Source organism: Sceloporus occidentalis, unplaced genomic scaffold (genome assembly GCF_023333645.1).
Source record: "Sceloporus occidentalis isolate IW3139 unplaced genomic scaffold, rSceOcc1.0.p SCAF_1, whole genome shotgun sequence".
NCBI classification, from domain to species: domain Eukaryota; kingdom Metazoa; phylum Chordata; class Lepidosauria; order Squamata; family Phrynosomatidae; genus Sceloporus; species Sceloporus occidentalis.
Genome location: NW_028316981.1, coordinates 100,360,151 through 100,385,549, shown reverse-complemented (window position 1 = coordinate 100,385,549; position 25,399 = coordinate 100,360,151). Strand labels below are relative to the sequence as shown.

Below are 25,399 nucleotides of genomic sequence, written 5' to 3'. Positions count from 1 at the left end.
AACAACTTAAAACACACAATAATTTGAAAAAGCACATTAAACCACTTATCAGTCTTAAAAGAAATTTAAAACCAGTTAAAACAATTTAAAATACTGCTGTCTTCTTTGCATGACATTGCTTATCCATTCCTAGCACATGTCGTTATGCCTTTTCTCTGCAACCTTCAATGTATGCAATTAAACCTTGAGAGATCTCTCTCCAGAGAAATTGCTCCAGAATTATTGAAAATTAATAATGAAGAACCCAAACTTGTTTCTTCCAAATCTTCCCCCAAGGATCGATAGGCTCAGCAGTCTGAATTCCTTTGTCTTCCAACAATCTCAATTCAGTGACTGTACAGTTGAGCCCCAGGTTCAGGGCTGCTGAAGGTATCCTCTGCTCTTGGAAATTTGCAGAATCCAGCCTATATGGAGGTCTGTGACCCCTGGTCATCTGAGAGCCTCTCTGAGGTGAAGGTGGACACACCTGCTGTCCTCCTGTTGCCCTGTGGCTTTGCACAGATTAATTCCATGGAAGAAATTAGATGTGCCTGTGTGACCATTCCCATGGCCAGGTCTCCTTGGTGGTGGGACTCGATGGAAGAAGAATGGTGCTGATGTGTCTGATGTTCTGCACCATCCCTCTTCCCATCACCACTAAGCAGAGCAGAGCTTTATTTCCCATCCAGCTGGCATGTGTAGTACCTCTGTTGCCTGGGGGATCCTGAGAACTGTAGTCCTATGAGGAACCTCTCAAGCTCTGGGGCTGTGGAACTAACAACATCCAATCCATCTTCTTTTTATAAATAGCCCTGGGCTGCATTCATTCTGTACCAGTGACTTCTGTAGTGGATGGCTCCTTCGCATCATACTACTGTAGCACTGAGCCTAATGGCTGTCCTTCTTTCATCTTCTATTGATTTTTTTGAGGCAAACACCGACTTGCTTTATAGGACTGCAGTTTCATAGGCTCTGACGTGTTGGAAGTAACCACCCAACAACGTAATGTATGAACGTGACACACTGAGAAACATTTGCCAGGACTGACTCTGGGTTAGCAAACCTGGCCACGTCATGTGTGAACCCCAGCACTGCCATTGTAAAAATCAAACTCAGACTTTGGATCCTCTCTGAGTTGGGCACCTCTCCTTCTGTCTGCTTAGGTCTGGGCTGGAGGGAGCTGCGTTGAGCCTGGGAATGGAGGCAATATGAATCCAGAAAGAAATACGCCATGACTTACTTGTTCCATCCAGCTGCATCCACAGTACAGAAATAATCCAGGTTGTCACCACTTCAACTGCTATGACTCAATGCTATGGAATTCTGGGAACTGTAACTGTAGCTTGTTGTGGAACCAGAGCTCTCTGACACAGAAGGCCAAATACCTCACAAAAGTACACTTCCCCAAATTTTACAGCATTCATCCTTGTGTGTAGAGGAGGAGGCAAGAGGACTGCATCCACACTGCAGAAATAATTTAAGCTGACACTACTTAAAGCGTTGTGAACCTGGATTATTTCTGCAGTGTGGATGCAGTCATCTCGCCTCCCATAAACACACACACTTCTCTCACATCCTGGTCTCATCTGCACTGCAGAAACAATGCACTTTGATGCTGCTTTAACTGCTCTACTATGCCATATTCTGGAATTCCTGGCTTACTTTCAAAGGTACAAATAATAATAATAATAATAATAATAATAATAAATAAAACTTTTATTTTTATCTTGCTTTTCTGTGACAAGACAATCAAAGTGGCTCACAACACATTAAAATATCCACATTCAACATTATATCTCACATCCACAGAATTAAACATAATACAATTAAAATTAGAGATTAAAATATCTATTAATAAAAAGAAAAAAAAGTATAACAATAATAAAATAAAATAAAATAAAATAAAATAAAATAAATAACATGAAAAATGCTGGGATGTGTAGCTTTGGCAGGGTGACCAGATGTCATAACTTCAATGGAGGACAAGACACCCCCAATTTGTAGGGCCTTCAAAAAAAATGTGAGACACTACAAAACAAGAGCTAAAAACACTCATAGAAATATCAATTCATGCTGCTTTGGTCCAAAGCACACTGCAGAAATAATCCAGTTTGAGACCGCTTTCACTGCTCTGGCTCAATGCTGGGGAATTCTGGGAATTGTAGTTTTGTGGAACATTTAGCCTTCTCTGTCAGAGAGCCCTGGTGCCACAGTAAATTACAGTTCCCAGTGAAAGCAGTCTCAAAGTGGACTATTTCTGCAGCGTGTTTTGGACTTTAGTCCTGCTCAAAATGGAGGACATTTTGGAATTCCTCCTGGGCAGAAGGCAGAAATGCAGGACGTGTCTTGGAAAAGGAGGACCTCTGGGCACCCTGAATTAGCCGTCTCTGTGCCAGAGAACTCTCTGCTGCACCAACACACAAAGGTACACCTTCCAGGATGCCATGGGACAGAGCCAGGGCAGTTAAAGCGGAGTCAGGGTGACCAGATGTCCTCACCACAAAGGAGGACCAGGCACCATAAAATGGAGGACCTTCAAGAAAAACTGAGGACATGACCAAAGAAAAGCTGAAAACAGTCATATAAATATAAATGTCTTAGTGCTGATCTGAATGGAGGACCTTTTGGAATTCCCCCCTGGATAGAAAATAGACACTAAAAACATTCATATCAAAATGCAAATCCATCCTTCTTAGTCATGCTGAGAATGGAGGACATTTTGGAACGTGGGGTTTATCACACAAAGGAGATCTGTAGTTTATTCCATGAATATTCCTGAAAAATTGCGTAATTACACAAAACGATTTCACACGACATCGCACAAAACCCACCATTAAAGTGGTCACAAAGAAGCATTAACACGCATCTTTTTACTTTTGGGATTTCAGTGACAATGCATTCCTGATACTGCTTTATTTGCGCAATTGCGTGTGATAGTCATTTGCGCATAAGCCCTCTCCCCTTTCGCTCTGTTTGCGGGGTGCTTTAAACGCGCTTTGATCTCTCCTTGAGGCCGAAATTGGCCCCCGCGTGAAATCAAAGCGAAAAGCCAAATCCTCTCAAAATGCAAATGGGGGCTTCTTGGCGATGCTGAGGACGGAGGGCCTTTTGGAGCCCCCCTGGGCAGAGGGCAGCCATGGAGGAGGGGCCCTGGGAGCGGCGGGGGCCAGCAGGAGGAGGTCAGGGGGCCCGGGAGCCTCCTCTGTCCTGGGGCGGCCTGGGCAGCTCAGGCGCAGGGCCCCTCCTCTCCTTCTCCTCCGCCTGCTGCTGGGGCTAAAAATAGGGCCCTGGTGCCGGGGCTGAGCCCCCTTCCTGCTCCTTGCTGCTGCTGGAGTGACTGGCTCTTCTGCTGCTGCTGCTGCTGCTGCTGCAGTGAGTTTGGTGCAGTGCCCCCCTGGCGCCGCCGCCGCCGCTGCCCTCCTCCTCCTCCTCCTCCTCCTGGCTGCCAGTGCCTGCCTTCCTGCCTGCCTTCCAGCAGCAGCAGCAGCAGCAGCAGCCGCCCATGCTGCAGCCGGCGCCAGCAGGCATGCTCACCCTCTTCCTCGTCTCCGGAGGCTCCCTCTGGCTCTTCCTGGGTGAGTGCGGACCCTGCCCCGCTTCCCTCCCCTCCCGGCGCCCCCACTACCCCCCTCCTCCTCCTCCTTCTGCATGCCCTGCAGTGCAGCCCCTCGCCACGTCCTCCATTTTGAGCAGCACTCAAGGACAGGGGGGACCCCACTTCTCCTGCCCTGCATTTCTTTCAGCCTCCTCCTCTCCAGGATGTTTTTGAGCAGGGCTTTAGAACCAGGGGACCAGTCACGTCCTCCTTTCCCAGGTCTTTCAGGAAGGATTTCCTAGGGTCCTCCCTTTGGAGCCGAACAAGAGGGCACCCCACACCTCCTCCTCCCCCTCCTCCCAGGACCTGCCCCGCATTTCATTTCAGACTCCTCTCCAGGGGTTTTTTATTTTTCTCCCCACAATGTCCTCCATTTTGAGCAGGACTTAGGAACAAGGTGAGCAGACACGTCCTCCTTTTCCAAGACTTGTCTTTCATTCCAGAGCCTCCCCAGGAGGGGTTTCCCACAACGTCCTCCATTTTGAGCAGGGCCAAGAAGCAGGGGTTGACATCCCTGTGTGTGTGTGTGTGTGTGTGTGTGTGTGTGTGTGTGTGTGTTCTGAGCTTTTATTTGGGCAAGTCCTCCATTTTTCCTTCATGGTCCTCCATTTTTTGTGGCACCTGGTCCTCCTTGGAGGCGAGGGCATCTGGCCCTGCATTCTTTCCCCTCAAGGGTCCTACATTGAGTGGTGCCTTGGCCTCCTTCACAGTGAGGAGATCTGATCCTCCATTTTTTTCTGGGAGGTCCTACATTTTGAGGTGGGGGGGCATCTGGTCCTCCATTTTTCTGGGAGGTCCTCTGTTTGGAGGTGCCTGCCCCTCCTTGGGGGTGAGGAGGACCTCTGGTCCCCTTGAGCGATGGTGAGTTTTAATGTACAAGACAACAACCAAAGAGGAATGTTGGGTGGGCCTTTGGACAGTGTCTTGAAGGCACCCATCTCCATCCTTTCCCCTCTCCTCCTCCTTTAGGAGCATGGGCTGCTTCGCCCGCCTTCGTTCTCCATCTTCTGCTAGGATGAGGATGAGGGCTCCTAACCTGGCCTTTGTGGAAGGAGGAGAAAAAGACAAAGCGGAGCATCCAAAGCAAAAAAGACAAGGGAGGCTGGGAGGGTTGAAAAGCTCAGCTGGGCCCAGCATGGAGGAATCTGGAAAACACTGCAGTGCCCTGGCTAGAATGGGCCAGGATTTTTAGTTTTATTTGAAGAATTAAATAATGAAAAGAAATACATCATTTCCCTCCATTGATTTTGCTTATTAATTTGCCACCAGGCATTCTTTGTTCAGGCGCGATGCACTCTCTTTCGATGTTCAGCTAGGCATGAGTATACAATACCTATGGATCAATGTGTGTCTGTGTTGTGTGCGTGTGTAGTTGAATCTTTCCCTTTGTATTGCAATTGCATGCCATAATGATAGTCACTGGTTTAAAGATGATGCGATCAGACAGAGAGAGGATTACCAGGCCCCTGGAATAGCTGCTATCCTCTTGACAGATTCAGGTTTAAATGGTGTCATCTGCTGCAACGTTTGGAAATAGAACACTTTGGAGGCGGAGGAGGGAATGAGAGACATGGAGGAATCGGCAGCTCCTGTCCTTTTGGAGGCAGTTGGGTTGGGTCAACTTTCGGGGGTGTACGTGTGAAGATCTTGGAGGAAAATGAGCAAGATGTTTGCAGTAGGGAGCTGAATCGGTTCATCACAGAGTACAGTTCACATGAACTAAATTTGTTTCCTTTAGTTTTTTTCTTGTTGTGTGGCTCCAAGTTGTTTCCAACTAATGGCGACCCTAAGGCAAACCTATCGTGGGATTTTCTTGGCATGTTTCTTCAGAAAGAGTTTGCCTCTCTGAGGCTGAGAGAGTGTAACTTTTCCAAGGTCAGCGACTGGGTTTCCATGGCTGATCTGGGATTTGAACCCTAGTCTGCAGAATAGTAGTTCAATGCTCAGACCTCTACATCATGTTGGTTTTGATTTCCTTGTGTTAGACACACACAGAAAATAGCATAGCACTAGACCTCTTTTCCCTTTTGAGATATGTAGGAGGAAACTCATTTCCAAAACACTGGGATACCCAGTCTCTCCAGTGCATGCAAAGTTCAGCACATGCTGTAGAGGTGCCAATGATAGTCTTTGGTTGACCTTCATGAGGTGGGGTGGGGAGATGACCTTTTAATTGTCTACCCAGTGGACTTCAGCATAAAAAGCTATTAAAAACCTGAAGGGTGTGTGCAAAGGTTGGGGGATAGTTCTTTGAGCTATGCTTTGTTCTGAATTAACAAAGGGTCCTTTCACAGTACATAGTGATAGTGCTGTGATTCCACTTTAACTACCATGGCAACATCCTATGGCATGGTGGAACTTGAAGTTTAGGAAGTGGCATTTACAATGCTTAGCCAGAGTGCTCTTCTAGTGCCTCATCAAATGACAAACATCCATAGGATGTTGCCATGACAGTTAACATGGAATCATTGCACTTTTACTGCATAGTGTGAAAGGACCCAAAGAGAAATGCAGGTGCTTGCTGTGGATTCCTGTAAGAGCTTTGTCATTTGTCCTAAAGATCTTGTGTTATCCTAAGGTTATGGGGATCATTGTGATTCTCTTGGAGAGTGAAGCGTTTTGCATGTACTCAGAGGTGCATTTCTCTTGGACTTTATTACACAGGGACAAGTGGAAGAATAAACGGGGATTATCCCGTGAAAATTGCGCATCCACAATTAAGATTTTTGCATGACGTCATGATTAAACAGCCATTATCCTGGGAATATCCCATGAAAATCGTGCAATTGCAGTAATGGTTTTCACACGACGTCGTGTTGAAAAGCAATTAAAGTGCCATTAACCCATGACTAACCAGGCAATAAATAGCAACAAATCATTCACATGAGTTTCACATGAATGATTTGTTGCTGTTTATTGCCTGGTTATTCCATGGTTATTCCCGGGATAATGACTTGTGTGTGAAAATATTAATTGCATTTTAATCGTGATTGTGCAATTTTCATGGGATGATCCATTTAAACGTCCAGTTTTCCCCCATGCAATAAACTGCTTAGTTTACCAACTCCAAGAAGACTCAACTTTGCTAGTGAAAATGAAAATGGATTCTGGAGTAGCCCTCATGTGGTGATGGTGGTAGGGTTCTGTTTCATACAAACAAATTGCTAGAATCTAATTTGTTCTTTCAGCCATTGCAAGTCCAACCAAGAGACATGTCCCCTACCAGTACCCTCTCCCATGGCCAGCCTGTCCAGGGTGATCAGATGTCCTAACTGCAGAGGAGGACAAGGCACTGCAAAATGTCCGATAATCAAGAAAAATATAGGACATTACAAAATAAAAGCTGAAAATACTAACATAAATATAAATTCATGCTTCTTAATTATGCTCAAATTGGAGGACATTTTGAAATTCTTCCTGGACAGAAAGTTGAAATGAGGACATGTCCTGGAAAAGGCAGACATCTGCTTACCCTGAACCTGTATTGCTCACGTCAGATGGACTACAGGATCAAAAGCATGCCAAGAATCAAATTCAGGGGTAAGGCAGGATAGCATTATATTATTACTGAGAGTTAGAAGAGTAATTCAAAAAGAGTGTTATTGCTGGGTTGTTTTGGGGGGGAGGTTTTGGTTGGTGTGTGTGTGTGTGTAGATATATATATATATATAGCATTGCTGAAGAAATTAAGCTTTTGCCATTATCCTACTTCTTACAACAACATTTCTCATTCCAACAACAGCCAAGTTAGCGCCATGCTTGGGAACCTGACCCTTACTTCATGATTATGTGATGAGGCATGGAGACAGCAAGGAGGAACATTACAGTCTCCCCATCAGATAATTACTTCAGGGGATGGGATGAATGAGGTGTGTAGGAGTTGGATGCTTATCTGTATTCATAAGCTGATGTCAGTACCCCAGTGTATTCTGGCTAGGCACACACCCAGAAACACTAAACCATCCAGTTCTCCTAAGTAAATGTTGCCCAGTCATACACAGTCACTTTTTGAACAGCCTAAGCAGCCTCTTGAGCCCCGCAGGCAATGAATCAATAATTGATTGTCTGTAGTTAAACATAAAGCAGTTCTTCGGTGGCTTTTTTTTTTTTTTGGTCCCTTTACCCAAGTTTACTGGTGGCCAGTCTGTACTGTAACTGATCTTTTATTTTTGTAAGTATTTTATCTTTTGGTGGCCTATTATCCAATGGTTTTTGCATTTTAAAGGCTGTCACTTGGCTTTAGGTGTGTCTTGATGTGAAAGGGTTGCAACAAGCAGCCTTGAGCATTTATTTCTGAAGGGGAAGGCAAGGCAAAAAGATTCTTAATAATAAAATAAATCAATACAAGGATAGAAAATTCTATATTCATAGTTGTGGAATAAGAGGAGAATTGACAACCCTGTTCCTATTGCCAGCTCTACCTCCAGATGTTTTAGATTTCAGTTTCCATCTGGCTCACCCTACTTGGCCAATCGTAATGGATGATGGACTCTGAGATCCAAGATATCTAGAGAGCAAAAAGGTTTCTGTTCCTGGCTTTGTGCACTCGGCTCTCCACATTTGCTGGGGTTATGGGTACAGCACCCTGTGAAAGTGAAAAAAACACAAATAAAAAGCCCACTATTTTTTTAACCCAAGTAAACACTTTTCTAAGAATTTCTAGGGCCTCAACTGCTACTCTGTGGTCAACTGGAAGATCTACAAGTGGTACAAATGCACCTTCTATGCTGGAGGACCTACAAATGCCTAGAGAAGTGTTTTCTCTGGGAACCTCTAGGTCCTCCAATATGACTCTATGGTCAACTTCCAGCAGAGTCGCACTAGAGGAACTAGAGATTCCTTAAGACAATATATTAATCAAAATCTGTGAATAATCACATTTGCAAAGGTCAAAGCCGCAGATGTGGAGGATGAATTGTATATACATCTGCCCCAACAAGTTGGACAGATCCGATTAGAATCAAGGCACATACATACCAATATGGACACTATGGTTTTTTGTTTAAAAAAATTAAACCTTGCATTGACCTACTCACATAAAAATGGATTGTTTGTTGTTTTTGTGTGCCTTCATTTCTGACTTATGGCAACTCTAAGGCAAACTTATCACGTGGTTTTCTTGGTAAGATTTGTTCGAAGGAGGCTTGCTTTTGCCTCCCTGAGAGGCACAGACTGAGAGACTGTGCCTCACTCAAGTATACAGCAATAAAATATAGTAAAATATTAAATCTATAAAAAATAATAATGGATGAGATAAAACAATAACTCATCAACCAGTTGTCATATTTAAAAAACAATATTTAAAACCGATTCAAATACCCAGGGAAATTATGTTTTCACATTGCACCAAACAGAATACAAGATTGATAATAGCTGAATATCACTTGGAAGTGCATTCTGAAGTTGAGGTGCCATCGTTGAAAAAACAGCCTTCTTTTTGTTTTCATAATTTACTTCTCATACTAAAGAAACTCACATTTGCCACTTGACTTGCCAAAATGTTTGCCACAAGCAGCTCCAAGCAACTTTGTGTTTCTGAATAATTTAATTTCTAGAACTGATTCCTAAAGATTTTCCAAAATGTTACGGTCTTTGAGCTAGAACAGTGGTTCCCAAACTTGGGTCCTTCAGATGTTTTTGGACTTCAATGCCCAGAAGCTCCAAGTTGGCCAACTGTCAGAAATTTAGAAAGCTGATGTCGAAAACATCTGGGGGACCAATGTTTGAATCATAGAATCGTAGAGTTGGAAGAGACCCCAAGGGCCATCCAGTCCAACCCCCTTTCACCATGCATGAAATCTTAAAGCATGTCTAACAGATGTCCATCAAGCCTCTGTTTCAAAACCTCCAGGGAAGGAGACTCCACCACTCTCCATGGGAGTGTGTTCCACTGTCAAAAGCCCTTTTAGGTGGAATTTCTTTTCCTGTAGCTTGCATCAATTGTTACGTGGCCTGTTCTCTGGAGCAGCAGAAAACAAGCAGCCTAAACTCGCACTGGCCTTTTTAGCTGCCGCATCGCACTGTTGACTCACGTTCAACTTGTGATCTACTAGGACTCCTAGTTCCCTTTCACATGTAGTCCCTGATCTAGAAGATCTTTACCACGATACCAGTGTGACTGAAAATGTTATATAAGCCAACTGTAGTGTATGGTCTGAGTGACTGGGACCTTGCCCCACCATTTTAGGATAAGGTGGGATCCTTTTCCCTGCTCAGACCAAGGACCATCCTTACAACACAGGGATCACTACTGATTTTATCTTCCTTCTCTATTACGACTGTTACCTTTTGTCCCGATTCCATGGTACTGTATGTACACAAATGGGTTAGAATTAGGTAGACCGGCACCTTATTCCATAATATGACAGCACATTATGGAATAAGATGGGGACTCTGGTATTCCAAATGTTTCTGGACAGCAATTCTCATCAGCTCTAGTTGCATCAATTTAAGGAATTATGGGAACTTTATCAGAGTTACTTAGTTCTTGTCACAGACATGATGAAACTGGATGTAATTTCTCATGATTCAAGGGAAAACACTCTGGGGGACATTATTCATCTGTTCCAGCCCTGATTGTTTGGTCAGTTACATCAATACTGTAGAAATAATGCAGTTTGACACCACTTTAACTACCATGGATCCATCCTACAGAATCCTGGGATTTGTAGTTTGGTGAGGCACAGGCACTCTTTGGCAGAGAAAGCTAAAGACCTTGGAAAACTACAAATTCTTTGATTCCATGAGATGGTGCTACAGTGCTTAAAGTGCATTATTTCTACAGTGTAGATGCACCATGCACCTTTAATCCTTAACCAAGATTAAGCCCTAGAGTTTAGCTGGCATATGAACAGTTTAGTATGATTTTGATGATATCTGAAACTGTCTTGTGAGAATTTCCTCTAACATTAATTTGTGTAGGCCTCTAAGTATTCTTTGTCTTTCCTCGCTTCATATTGTTACTAGTCCTTCTGGAAATTTTGTTCAAAAGCTGAAGAATGCCTTTGAAAAATGATGCCTTTACAGACACTATTACAGAAGGAAAACAATACAGCTGTAGTCTTTGTGTCACATATTTGTTAAAATGGTAAACTAATTAAAAACGTTGAGAAAGCCACACATACTGAACATTTTTCAGGTTGCAGCCCTGTAACTACTTGTCTAAGAGTTAGAGCCCAAGGGCGTGATTGAATTCAGTGGTACTCGCTTCTGAGTAGGCCTGTGTAGTAGGGCCCAGTACACACAGGCAGCAAAATGCCACTCCTTTTTGCTGTGCAGCTGTGAAGCAGCATCCACAGATGCGCAGTCAAAAAGGAACCGCTCTAAGCAGCTCCTTTTTTGCAGCGTCATAAGGGCTGCGATGCAGCTGTGGCACCCACCAGGTGATGTCACTAGGGCTGAGCGTGTCTGGACACCCAGCCCTATCGAGCCCTAATATCGTCACAATGTGCCCATCTGTACCAGGCCTAGGATTGTCAAAATAAACCTATTGTGTATGGATGTGGATTGGTTTTATATAAGTAGTTTTATACATCTTTTGGTTGGATTCTCCAAACCAGTGTACACTATAAAACTAAAATATAGTTAAAAACAAATTGATCCAAGTAAAGGCAGTAAATAAACCACAGAACATTTAAGAAAAACTGGTAGCAGACTCAGCTTTCAAAATCGCAGCAGAAAAAGGATTTTATCTGCATCTGAAATAACAGGAGATAAGTGGCCATGTGAATCTTCTATAAAAGGACATTACAAAGTTCTGGGGCTATAACACAAAAATCTCAGCATCTTATGTAAGTTTTCCAATAAAACACCATTAATAAATTTGAAATCTTAATGGAATTCTTATGGGTCAGTGGCTAGACCAGCTATTTATTTATTTATTTAATTTGTATGCCAACTTTCTACTACAGTGGGTTCTAAGGCGGCTCCCAGAGAGAATGTTTCATAAGCTGAAACTAGCAAAGCTGAAACTTTTCTCTAATGTGATAGATGCCATTCTCTGTTAACAATGCCCTTTAGCAGTTTGCACTGGGCAGACAGGTGAGTCTCTACCCCAGAGGCTAAGTGACACAAATCAGATATTAGGAATGCAGAGCAACCTTCCTGGGCATTCAATCTCTGATCTCAGGACAGCAATCCTTGAACAACAACAACAAAACTACAAAGGATGTTTGGAAAGAGAAACAACTGAATTAGAAAATATCCACAAACTTCAATCCATCAACAGTGTGTTGAACAGAGACAATGGCTTACTGGCACATATTATAATACTGGTTAACACCCCAGGCTCCTAAAGGTGTTCTTGGCCAGTTTATCACATCTCCTTTCTGGTTATCAGCCAGCATAACACACTACATTCCAAAACTCCTTCCACTGTTCATATGGCCATCTGCCCACCCTGGCCTTAGGCAACATCTTTCCCCCATGCCTTTGTCCCTCAATGTCCCTAGTTAAAACTGAGCAACATCACTAGAACCAAAAGTTTTGCATTTCTGGCTATTCATATAGACTGATCAAAAAGGTCCTTCCTGGGCAACACTTCACTCCATGCATCTGAAGATAGACCAAGTCTACAAAAGCTTATGCTACAATTTCTTTCACACAGTTAGTCTCAAAGGTGCTATAAGATCCCTTTGCGTGATAAATGGATAGTGTCCAGCTATCATTATGTTTCAGGTATTGATATAATTGGTTTGTCAACCAAGGCTAGAAAAAAAACACTGCATTGGTACTTGAAATTCTAGAAATAGGGTCAGGTCCAGAGGTACTTCTTTTTTTGTGTCGTGTCTTTTTAGATTGTAAGCCTGAGGACAGGGAACTGTCCAATTAAAAAGATTGTATGTGCAGCGCTGTGTAAATTTACAACGCTTTATAAATAAAAGTTAATAATAATAATAACTATTAAGGATAATATGATTCCATCATAGCCAACATTTAATTATGTTTTAACATTTCAGTTATCGGGTTTTTAGACTTTTATCTTGCTGTATCTTTGTTGTAAACTGCCTTGTGTCCCATTTCAGGAGAAAAATTGGATATAAATAAAATAAATAATGAATGAATGAATTGTTGAAGAGGCATATTGACTCTGAAATCAGAGATGATATAGCCATAAATTCCTCCATGAATTTATCTAGTCCCTTTTTAATGTCATCCATCTTGGCAGCCTTATGAGTTCCACAGTTTAACACAGAAAATATGCAGAATTGCTTTGTTTTATCAATCCTAATAATCAGCTGTAAAAAAAAATCCAGCCTAGGACAGCCTGGGTTCCTGGAAACTGAGAATGCTAGGATGGTCAATGATACTGAAAGCCACTAAGTGATAGAGAAGAATCAAATGGATCACACACATAGATGGAAATCAGGAAAACCAACATATTTTTAGTACTCATAGTAAGTCAAAACACACACTTAATGATAGTATTGATTTTTAAAAAAATACAGAGTTGCATATCATTTTCCATTCCGGCATGAAGCATATACTCTATTTTCCATTAAACGTCAACAGTGTAAGAAGTGACATGAGTGAAATGGTCGTCTTTGTGTTGTGGTTTACTAATTTGTATTAATGAGCCCAGATTTTCTGACATGCTGAAGAATTTTCATTATTGTAGAATAGGTCTGTTAATGGAAAATTCTTCATGTCCTGTAAGCTGTGAGCTATGGAACACAATAAAGCTTTGAATCTGTGTTACTTTTTTTCATGCTTAATTTTTTGAAGCTGAAAAAAAAACCCTACCTACCCTCCTTTTTCTACACACACACACACACACACACACACACACATTAATGTAGGGAACATTTTATTATCAAATTTATCTATAATGAAGCATCTATAGATATGTATATATCACATGAAATATACTTACAAAGGATGGTAGTTACAGTATTCTAATTGCTGCACACTGTATTTGTGTATTTAAATATTAAGCCTGACTTATTCCAAGGACAGCAATACATTGAAAATTTAAGCAGAAATAATTAGAATACAGTGCGCCCGCCGTGCAGGGAAGAAGGGGCGGCGTGTCCCATCATTTAAATGGGGCTCAAGCATATGCGGAATTACTTTACGTGGGGGAGTCCGGAATAGATCCCCTGCGTAAAGCAAGGGCACACCGTATATTATTTTGCCATCATTCTGCCTGGAAATAAATGGGTCACAGAAAATTAAACTCTCACCCAACTCTCACTGGAAGCCAAAATGAATCAATGAGGCCGTTGTACTTTGGACATATCATGAGACAACAGGACTTATTGGAAAATATAATGCTGGGGAAAAACTAATGCAGTAGGTAAGGAAGAAGACCACATTACAGATGGATTGATCTAATCAAGCAAACCACAGCAATGTCTTTGTATGTGTCCTTGTGGTCTGGAATCATCATATAGTTAAATGCCCTCCAGATGTTTTTGGACTGCTTACAAGGAAGGAGGATGGTTTAAAGCTAAACTTTCATTATCCTTCTGTTTCCACTAGAGGATACTGTTTTCTCTTACATGGACTGGCCCTCTTCTTCCTTCAACTTTAGCTCATTTTATGCCAGTCAACAGGCTCAGTCCAATTGATCAGATTTCTCATATTGAAATGTAATTAAAAAGGAAATACAAGGGTTCATTGTAGACAACTTCTTGGTAGGATTACATTCTCTTGATAGGAGATTTAAGATACAGCCTGCCCTCCCCTTACGCGAGGGATCAGTTCCAGATCCCACAGTGTAAGGGGAAATCCATGTATGCTCGCACCCCATTAAAAACAATGGACATGTGTTCTCGCAGCTCAGGGTAGTGTGTGCGCCATGGGCGCGCGTGCCATTATTTTGATTGGGACACAGCTTCCATGTAAGATGGAAGCCTCATATAGTGTACCCACGTATGGCACAGGCGCACTGTATTGCAATAACTGCTTCCTACTACAATTTGTTCTTATATTCACTTCCCAATGTGGTCTCATCTTTCCAGTGCAGACTAGAACATAACAACAGCCACACAAGTAAGAACCATAACAACAGTGATAATAATAATGTAAGCAGAATAATAGTAACTCCAGTCAATCCTTGCCATGACCAAGATAACATCTTTATTTTCTGTCTGTGTGCATCTGTCTCATTCTCATTCTTTTTATTTTGCAAATACACAAAACCAGTTTGGGCTGGGCCTTCCAAATATTCAAATTCATTTAGGAAGAAAAATTATCAGTCTTGAAATCATAATTTTGGGTTTGTCAATAGCAACCTTTTCACTTATCATTTTTATTACATCCTTGACTAGCAGATGTTCTCTCTCTAAAAGTTTGGAACTTTTTTATTTGTTTATGTCACATTTTTACTAGTAAAATTATATGGCTGTGTACAGATTGGTATCATCCTTTGATACATATTCAAGCAAAGTTATACAGGACTTGGATTGGGTGTACCTGTCCTATTAGAATGAAGCTGTAGTCATTGACACTCCCTTGGGCATGATCTGCAGTGCCTTATTGAAGAATAGCAAGTACCCAGGGCAATATACTTGTTGTCCACAGGAACAGACAGTGGAGAAGTCAAGCCAGTCCATGGTCATAGTGTCAGCAAACCTGTTTAAGACATTTTTTACCATTTTAAACATAAGAATGAAACAATTACCCCTGAAAAGAGTGAATATTTTGTAGTGAGTAGTAGAAAGTTACCAGTAAGCCATTGTAATTAGTCATGTAATTAGTCATGGGTGAGAGTTTATTGTTCTGATATGGTTGCAGCTAACTGTAATTGTAAGAGAGTTTGTGGACAGCAGGGAGGAGGAATCTGCTTGTCTAAAACCACAGTGGTGAGTGGAATAGCCAGGGTTCAAGTCAGCTCAGCCCTAAAATCTAATTTGACAACTTGAGAAGGAAACTAGCAGGAGAAACAGTGCATGTGCAGAAATTCCAATTACAAGTCTGCCTGCCACAGACAAAGGAAGAGTTTACACTGTAATTTCTGAGTAAAGGTCATGGATAAGGTCAACGAAATCTTCATAGGTAAATGTAGCCAAAAGATGCAGTTTGTAGAGCAAACACAAATCCATTGACTGTACTGCAACCTAGGTACACTACAGATGATTGGTAGTGGCAGTGGCAGCTCTCCTGTCAGTGGTGTGGCAAATTCACTCCAGGTTGGAAGCCAGGAATTAGGTCCTATCTCCAAAAGTAGCTTCAGCACCTTGGACAGCTACTTTGAAGCTATCCCAAATCGAAAGTGGATTCAATGTGCCCCTGACAGGGGTTTCACAAAATGTTTCTGGGTAATAGAGGACAAGCCATCATTACAGAAGTAATGTTGAGAGACATATGTGTCTTTGCTGCTGTTGTTGTGTGACAAGCTTCTAGGGAACCTAAAGGCTCCCTAGAGCATTGAGAACATAGTTGTAATGCCACTTTTTGAGAGACCTCCCTATGCTATTGGTTGTTTTTCACTGTTTCTTCTCTTTTTAACCTTGGGAGTCTCAAGACATTTGCTTTCCTGTTAGCTTGGCTTTTAGGATAGATCTGACTGTGCATAGTACTTATGTCAACATGGTTGCAATCTGCATGCCTGTTTCCATCCCCCACCCCAACCTGGCCCAACTCTTCTATCATTACTACAACTAGGGCTGAATAATGAAAACATAGATACAGCTTAGGAGACAGATGGCAAAACCAAATTAACTGAATATCCGTGGAAAGAGTAGCACTGATTTGAATTTGTGCCAGAGACAAAGAATTTAATAACACTGCAGTGAGAACAGTATTGCTGGATGTAGCATGGCTTCACCCTCAGAACATGCTGAACTCCTCCTTGTCTTCCATGCATGCAAATTTTCTTGAAAGTGATGGGATTTAATTGAAAGTAATGTTATTTAAAGCTGCATAATAGAAGCCAAAGTGTCTGATTTTCACTGTTTTATCTATTTTAAATTAATTTGAGTCAGAAAAGGCTATGATGGAACTTTCTTTTCTTAATTCTCCATGTTTAAGCCCACAGATCTTTTGTATTTAGGGACTCACTTTAAGGCTGGGATGAGCTTCCTATTGCTAATTTTCTGAAGTTTCTCTTCACCCAGATTAGATCCATAAACCATTTCCAACTGTAAAATGATCTCTAACCCTGTTGATATTGCATCTACTGTATCTGCTCCACCATGGTTAGAAAGCTGCATGGAGTCTTGTATTGACCGAATAACCAATACAACAAGTTGTGGTGATGAGAGTGTCCCAAATATATGTTATCCTTTTATGAAAAGTGGATCTGTTTATTCTGTGTGAAAATTATAACAGATGTTTATGAATTCCTTCAGTTCTACATGGATCCCTATGGAAAAATATCATAGCTCAGCTGAACCTGTATTAGAGACTTTACATGACTGATATCATAGGCTGACTTTTCTGTTACATTTTGTAATTGTTGCTGTCAACTGTTGTTGTTTTTTGTTAACTATCTGTATGCTCATTTGAAATGTCTTGATACACTTAAAATTGAAACAATATGTGTCTGTATGTATGGATTTTAAGTAGCTATGTCCACAAGAGAAGGGTTCTATTTGAAGGAGACAAATTTCCTTTTAAAAAATAATTTCTAGGGTAAAATTTATAATCAGTGGAGAAAAGAAGCTGATGTATGGGTGGAGGAAAATCTAAAATTTCCATTGCAATCCTGTCATAAATTTGAACTGGCTAAAGAGGGTTTGGATTAGAAACAGGCCTATTCATATGGCAGAAATGATGCTGATTGTCAGCTGTTCTCAGAGATCTGATGATGTAGAGATATCTGTCAGCAGTAATGCTCTGATGTTTAAAATCCACTGACAGAAAAGCCGAGAAAGAAAGGAAGGACGAAAAGAAGAAAAGAGGGAGGGAGAAAGGAAGAAAACAAAGAGAAAATCAGAGGGGAAAGGACAGGATGGAGCGAGGAGACAAATTACATCAAATCCAAACATCATCCAGTTAAAGAGCATCACAACCCAATGGTAGCAGAAGGAAAGAGAAGTTTCCAAGGCCCCAGACCATGATCAGTTGAATTCCGCTTAGCTTCCACTACCCCACTGTTGACTCAGCTGGTCCATGGCCATTTTGGTCCATTAGGAATGCACTCTGAAATGGTTACATGGGGGGTTTAATTGCGAATTTGTAAGACCTGAGAAAGGAAATTGATGACCAAGGCTCTTTAAGGGTTTTTGTTCATAAAGTCAAAGTCAACTTGATTGCATTTAATAACAATAGTTTATATATGACAATTACTCATTCTAGGTTTCCTCTCAAAGTATTGCATAGGTCTATATACACAGTCTGGCTAATACATTGAGCAGCCAGAATGTCATAAAATAAGAATAGAATTCAAAGACATAGTTGAGTTAGTCCAGATCAGTATGCGAAGGAATCTTTAGCACTTTTGAGATTGATTGATCTCAATTAGTCTCAAAGGTGCTCCCTTTACTTACAAAAGTGAGTAAGTTTTAATATTTTCATCAGGCAAGGTGTTGCAGAATAGGGGAGAGAGAAAAAGTCTGTGTTTAGTTGTGTTTTTCATGATGGGCTTATAATTGTTCACTGTCTCCCTCAGAATAAAACATACACAAACATTTCCTGGTTAGTATGTTCCAAGGAATAGTAGTTTGACATCGTTAAGCAGTGTATGAGTGCATAGTACCCAGTTGGCTCCTTTGTGAATGGCAGTTGCCAAACAAGCCTGTGGCTTGTATATTGTGATGACTAAGACAGAATCCAAAGTAATTTAGTATGTAACTGATTGCAAAGATAATCCTTCCCCAGGAATTCGTTAATGTTGCCAAAAAATTATCCATTTTTAAGCAACTGGTTGTACTGCTCACCACTATTCTTTTCTTTTTTGGCAAAATAAATATCATTGATAAGAGAACTTCATTACAATCTAGTCTCCAAATGCCTTGGACTTGTTCCAGCTAACTTACTTGTAAGGTTACTTGTAGTGTGCTATTTCCAAACTCTGTATCTTGCCCCAAAACAAACCATACTCATAAATCAAGCTTGTTGTTCATTTATGGCTCTAGCTTGTTTGTAGAAAGACAAGGCAGAGATCCTGGTTCACATACCATCATGATAAGCAAACCACTCACAGAGTGTCCATGGTTTGTTTAGGCGCTTTTGCTTTTAGGAAGTGACAAGTAGGACTTGGGTAGTGTATACAAGGGTATGACTGTAAAATAAATAAATAAATAAAAATAAGCCAAATTTTCCCTTCAGCCTTGGCTTAAGATTGTCACCAAAGACTCTTTCTTTCTTTCTTTCTTTCTTTCTTTCTTTCTTTCTTTCTTCCAGAAGTAGCCAAGTAACCAAGTAGTAACCCAGCCTGATAGACCCATTAAACTTCTACAGCAGAAGTTTAGTAGAGATTAATAAAGCTGATTACTTCTAAGTGCCTGGCAGACGTCTGATTCCATGATGATGAAATCTGCATAAGCACCTTGAGAGATCTAACAAAATAGCTGTTACTATTGTGAGAGTGAGGTTGCAAGATTCATCCATCAATCCTTTGCAGTCTGCACTAGATCCTGTTTCAACACATAAGAAAAAATAAAAAACAAACTTCTATTACAGTACTGTTGCTTTAAAGCAGAAGTGAGGAATGTGAAGCCATTGGAATTTCTGCTCCCACTACTCCTAGTCATTATAACTAGTGGTGAGGAATAATGGGAACTGTAGTCCAAAACTTCTAGAGGTCCACAAATTGCCTACCCTTTCTGTCAGCATTATTTCAGTTTGGTGAATAACATTTGGGTTTTTTCTTTCCTCCTTGATAAGAGGAGGGAACATGCTTTGGGCATGTTTCCTAATACACAGGTCCCAGTGTTATCCTGTTAACATGAACTGGGCTGCTGATCACCACATGGAGCCTTAGCCATTGCATGTATAAATACTGTATTTTTAAAACGTCTTACACTTTCTTTTTGCATTAATGTTGATGATTTACACTAATATGGACCCCTCTCCCCCTTTCCCTGCTTAGAGGGCAAGCTGTGGTAAGACAACAAGCATGGTGTGTTTTTTGCCCTGTTTATGAAGTGGGAAGGCTCTTTTCACAGATCATGTCCTTAACATAGAGTAGTCCATTTAAACTTGAGAGCCAAGGACCAGATTACAGTGCACTGTCCAGATGATCAAATATCCTGGCCACCCTGGATCTATGCATAAGCATTTCCATTTTGGCTCCTACATGGAGGTAAAATCTTTATGACTACTTCCCAGTATTTTTCCCATTAGTGAAAGAGAAGAGGTGTCTTTTTTAAAAAAAAATAAGAAAAGTCAAACGCTGTTACACTTTGTGGACACAAAGTGCAGCAAGCAAAAATTGCTTCTGACTATACTTGAGCAAACACTAGTCTAGAATACATATTGTAGTTTTGTTGTTTGTCTTCATGTTGCTTCCAAGTTATGGTGACCCAATGCCAAACCTGTCACTGCGTTTTCTTGGCAAGTTGCTTCAGAGGGGGTTTGCCATTGCCATCCTCTGAGTCTGAGAGACTGTCACATTGCCCAAGATCATCCAGTGGTTTGTCATGGCTGAGTGGGGATTTGAACTCTGATCTCTAGATTGTCTAGAGACATAGTCCAGTGCTAAAACCACTAAACAGTAGGCCCTTCCCTTCTGTGGGGGATCCGTTCCAGACCCCACCACATAAGCGAAATCCAACATTTGCTAGAGCCCCATTAGAAATAATGGGGCTCATGCTTGTGGCACGGTGCATTGTGCACACCATGGGCTCACACCCCTTTACTTCTTTCAGGGTGTGTGAGGGCTTTTTCCGCTGCAGCTTCCAGCGTATGCTAAAAGCCGCGTAAAGCGCACCCACATATGACACAGGTAAACTGTATTATATATTATCCATGACTGGATCATTCACTACCCTGTAACTCTCATACTTTCCTAGAGCGGATCCCATTAATGTAGCTCATCATGTAGTTAGTTTCTTTGCCTCCTGTTCCATAGCCCTAGTGGTAGTCAGCAGAGCAGGATAGCTCAGGATGGTAATACTGTATATACTCAGGTATAAGTCTAGAAATTTTAGTCAAAAAGTTGAAACCAAAACCCTGGATTCACTTATCCAAAGGTCAATATAAGCTACTGTACTTTTGTTGAAAAACTTAGTGAAAGATGAGAGCTTAATCCCTCCTCAGAGGACTAAAAGAAGTCCCAACCCCTTTTACTCTCCCATCCATCCAGCCTTTAGGATGAGCAGAAACAGTTATGCTCCCCAGAATTTTGTAAGTTCTTTAGCATCATTTTCCTGTGCTTCATCCTTTACATCTTTTATTACATACAGTACCACTAGGTTTGATTCTTGAGTTTTCCACAGGCCATATCAAAATCCATAATTTCTCCCCAAAACCTACCATTAACTTATACATGAGGTCGACTTATAGTTGAGTGTATATGGTAGATATCACTTGGAAACTTCTTCCAACAGTGTGTGTTTCTGCGCGCGCGTGTGTGTATTTAGAAGTAAGTCAGTGGGGGTGTCTAAGTATTATGAGATTGCAGTTTCAGTGATACATTCAGGGAGCTGGAGGGATGCTTGGCATGGGGATGCCAATCTTTGGGATGGTAAAGTATCTTTCTTCATCTAGACTTTGGAAATGTTGTTCCTAGAGGATTTCTGGGAATTTTGTTTGTTGTTGTGTGTCTTTAAGTCATTTCTCAATTATGGTAACCCTATCACGGGGATTTCTTGGCAAGATTTGGTCAGAGGGTTTTTTCCTTTGCCTTCCTCAGAGGCAAGAGAGAGTGCAACTCATCCAAGCCACCTTCTATGTGTTTCTATGGGTGAGTAAGTATTTGAATCCTGGTCTCCAGAGTTGTAGTCCAACACTCAACCATTACACCACACAGACTCTCTTTCTGGGAATTATACCCCCCCCCCCCAAAAAAAAATAATGTTTTCAAGCTCTAAAGTTATATAATTATTCATTTATCAAGAGCCCCATCTATCTGTGAAAGAATTTTTAGAAATTCTATGGTATCTGTACAGATCCACTGTGAGAGTACAATGCATTATCATAATAAAGAGTGAGGCCTTGGCATGAATTATTCAGAAAACAGATGCTATCACATACAGCTCTATGAAGCAATGCAAGTTATTCAGGGCCCACAAGATGGAGCAAGCTTCAGAATAATTCCATGGAACCTCTTAATACCATGACGGTTGTTGACACATATCTGTGACAATATTTATGTTTGGTCATGGAGTAGAATGGTCTAGCACAGTATACTTAGACTGGACTGGTCCCTTTCACTCAGAATTGATGGCAAATGTGTAAGAGGAAGGCCAGGAATGAACTGAGTTTCTTCCCTTTCACACTGCACAATTATAGTGCTTTGAGTCCACTTTAACAGTCATGGTTCCACTCTGTTGAATCTTGGAATTTGCAGTTTTGGAAATTTAGAATTTTTTGCCAGAAATCTCTCTCCCAGGGTTCCATTGGAATGCAGCCATGGCAATTAAAGTGGAATCATAGTGCTATAATTCTGTAGTGTGAAAGGATCCCTGGTTATTGTTGGAGGAGTTAGTAGTGATTTTTCACAGGAGTGAGTTGGCCCAGAACAAGCTTGGAGCTTATACTCCCACCAAAGGATCCGGTTTGTCCTCCATGATGGAGTTTCTTCCGGGGACACATAGCATATTGCTTGCAATAAAATAAATAACTGGATTTTAAAATTTTGTAAAGGTTAGCAGTGCATCAAAAAACTTCTTTTTTTATACTTCAGCTCCCAGAAGCCCACAACCTATAGGCTGTACCAGAATCCACCAAACTGGCTTTTAGGGTTTACTGTTTAAAATATTTATATAGAGATGTGAAACCACAGTTCAGGACTTCAGTGCAGTTTAGAAAGCCTGTGTGTTGCATCTCTGCAAAATTCTTCTGGGGCATTTCAACTAAGCCAGTTTTTCACAGTTGTCTGTGCATTTGGTGTCGTTGTTGTTTGTACATTTATCAATGGGAAATATCAACTATTTGCTGCATTTAAGTAGGTATTAAAATTTAGAACTGGCCTTTCTAGTTTGCTTATGGGAGGTAGGGTTGGGCTAAAGAAGATACTAAATAGAACAACCTTGGAGTTAAAATATACACAACTGAAAACCATGAACCTCCTGAGTGAATGAACGAAAATAACCTCTTCCCTGGCCTTGAATGTAATGCTTAAGTTCTAAATTTATTTTGTTCTGAAAGGATTTTATTTGTGTGTGTCCTTTGACAAAAGCTTTATACTGGCAGGATTTTTCAGCCAACTATCTGAATAATAATAATGTTTTTTAAAAAAAATCCTTTCACTTCACAGGCTGCTGAGGGTGGTGTGATACTGCAATTTGCCAACACCAATTCAGGCTTCTCTTCATTCAGAGAAGTTATTTGCATATTCTCTGTTCCCCCTATTTGCTGAAACATGTCTGAAAAGACAAAGTTCTCAGCCATTGAGACTGAAGAATGAACTGTCTAGTAACTTAGTTGAGGCAGTAATACTTCCCATACTTCTTGCTTACTCTGCCATAGAGTACGGATGTAACGGAAAACATCATGATATGTCTGGAGAAACTGTTTTACAAAAGAAACGTGAAAAGCAGCATTAGGCACCTAATCATAGGACAGAAGATTTTCACTTTTTCAAATCTAAAAGCCAATTAGTGGCCATCTGTTTGTGTAAAGCAAAATAAAATAAAATAAAGTTATGCCATATTAGTATTTTTAAATATTTTTTCTTGGTAATCATTCTTTAAGTATGCAATACATATATGATATTTAAAGTATGATTATTTAACATATGAACAAAGTAATAGGGCAGACATTTATTTATTTACCTATTTATTCTTCTTCATAGCCTATGTTTTTCCTCTTGTCTTTTTTTCTTTACTTCTGTAATTATTTTCTGTTTCTTTTCTTTGTAATCATACCTTCAAAAAATATCTCTCTCATATATATATATGGGGGGAGATAACATATTAGCATTAGCTACTAAAGTGGCATTAATGGGCAGCAGTGGGTTCAGGGCTGCTTACAGAATTTGCTGAGATGTTATCCACTTACATGGATTTACATACACATACATATTCATTGGGTATATTTGGTAAACAGAATCTACCTGTTCAGAATGTGTAATATAATTCATGTGTTCCCTTCTGGACTTTTAAACACAAAACAAGACTTCAGGGAGGACTAAAAAGTTCCTTCCTAGTCTATCCTCCACAATTTACCCTTTTCACATCTGCAGACGTGACAACCAGGGTTTGGTTGGTTGGTTAGTTTTAAGCTGTCTTTTTTCAAGCAACAGTGACATTGATGTGTAACTAGATTTGTCTATGAGATAGCATCACTAAAAACACACAAAGAAGCTATTTTACACTAAGGGAAATACTAACCTCAGGGAATATCTACATTGTATGAGTACCCAGATTGTTGGGGGCAAATTAGCTTACAGTTGTAAACCGCTTAGACACTGCTTAGGCGGTATGAAGCGGTATATAAAAGAAGCTTGTTTGTTTTGTAGAAATAATGCAGTTTAACTATGTTGTTGTTGTGTACTTTCAAGTCACTTCTAACTTACAGTGACCCTAAGGCCACCCTATCATGGGGTTTTCTTGGCAGGTTTCTTCAGAGGGAGGTTGTCATTACCATCCTCTATAAACCACAAAATATATCATATAAGCTTTTGAAATCAAAGGACTCTTTATTGAATAAGTCACCAGACCACTTCAAAATGGCAAAAGCAAGCCAACCACTAAAATAATAAAATTCCAGAAATTATATACAGTTAAAACAAATAATCATAAAAAGGCTGCCCTTTTTGCTGTCAGTGCAACTACCATGAGGAAGCAAGAAGTAGAAAAAGGATTAGCCTAGGTTTTTTTTCTCACACAGAGGAATTGAATGGCCTTTTTATGTAAGCTTTTGAAGCTTCGCTGGCCTCTTCATCAGGCAAAGATGTTAAAAATCATACAGAAGAAAAGTGATGATGTTAAGAGTCACAGGCCTACATTTTGGCTCAGATGTTGCTTGTGTTATCAGTTAAGAGGGTCTGGAGACATATCTCTATGCAGGCAGAAGCCACTCCACTTCTTGGCCACATGGGGACCAGGGACAAAGAGCAGTAAAAGACAGATGATAAAATTTCAAATCCATTAGCAGCAACAAAATAACTTTCATTGTGATCGAGGTTATCTCTGGCCTGTGCAAGGCTTACTGCTCCTTTCTGTGCAGAATAGTGATGTAAACCAGTGTGGTAACCTCTGGGCAGCTGAAGCCTATTCTGCTTCCTGCAGAAGAGAGTATTGAGAGAATACTGTCCAGATAGAGTTTGGCAAAGTGTGGCCTTCCCTTAACTCTTCCCAGGTTATGTTTTTGTTTGTGGTGTGCCTTCAAGTGATTTCTGACTTATTGCAACCTTAAGGTAAACTATCATGGGGTTTTCATGGCAAGATTTATTTGGAGGATGTTTGCCATTGTCTTCCCCAGGCTGTGGCTGAAAGCAAGTGACTTGCCCAGGGTCACCCAGTGAGTTTCCATGGCCACGCTGGGAATCGAACCCCAGTCTCCAGAGTCACAGTCCCAGCACTCAAACCACTACATCACCTTTTCTTAACCCTTCCCAGAATCCTTACCCCTTCCCAGGCCTTCTCTGAGGTCCCCCATGAGAAAAATAACATTTCATGTTCCTGGAAAGCTTAGAGCTAGCATACACATAAATGTACTGTGTGAATTGGTGTTCATTGTTGCACATTCACATTGGTGGTTAATTGTCTTCACTTTCCTGTGCAGATTTGCATCTGTACACCCTTCCTCTGAAAAAAACTGCATAGCCATGCA

At 40.9% G+C, this 25,399-nt stretch overlaps 1 protein-coding gene across 3 annotated transcripts in view; it reads left to right on the top strand.

Moving 5' to 3' along the window:
- Nucleotides 1-3,481: 3,481 nt before the first annotated feature.
- Nucleotides 3,482-25,399, top strand: part of ACSL6 (acyl-CoA synthetase long chain family member 6) — a 133,469-nt gene continuing 111,551 nt past the window's right edge. For 2 of the 3 annotated variants that reach the window (XM_089530605.1, XM_089530596.1), the window contains exon 1: nt 3,482-3,554. In XM_089530605.1, the coding sequence (XP_089386731.1) occupies nt 3,482-3,554 (73 nt within the window). The remainder of the gene's footprint in view (nt 3,555-25,399) is intronic. The other variant, XM_089530624.1, reaches the window with a different exon arrangement.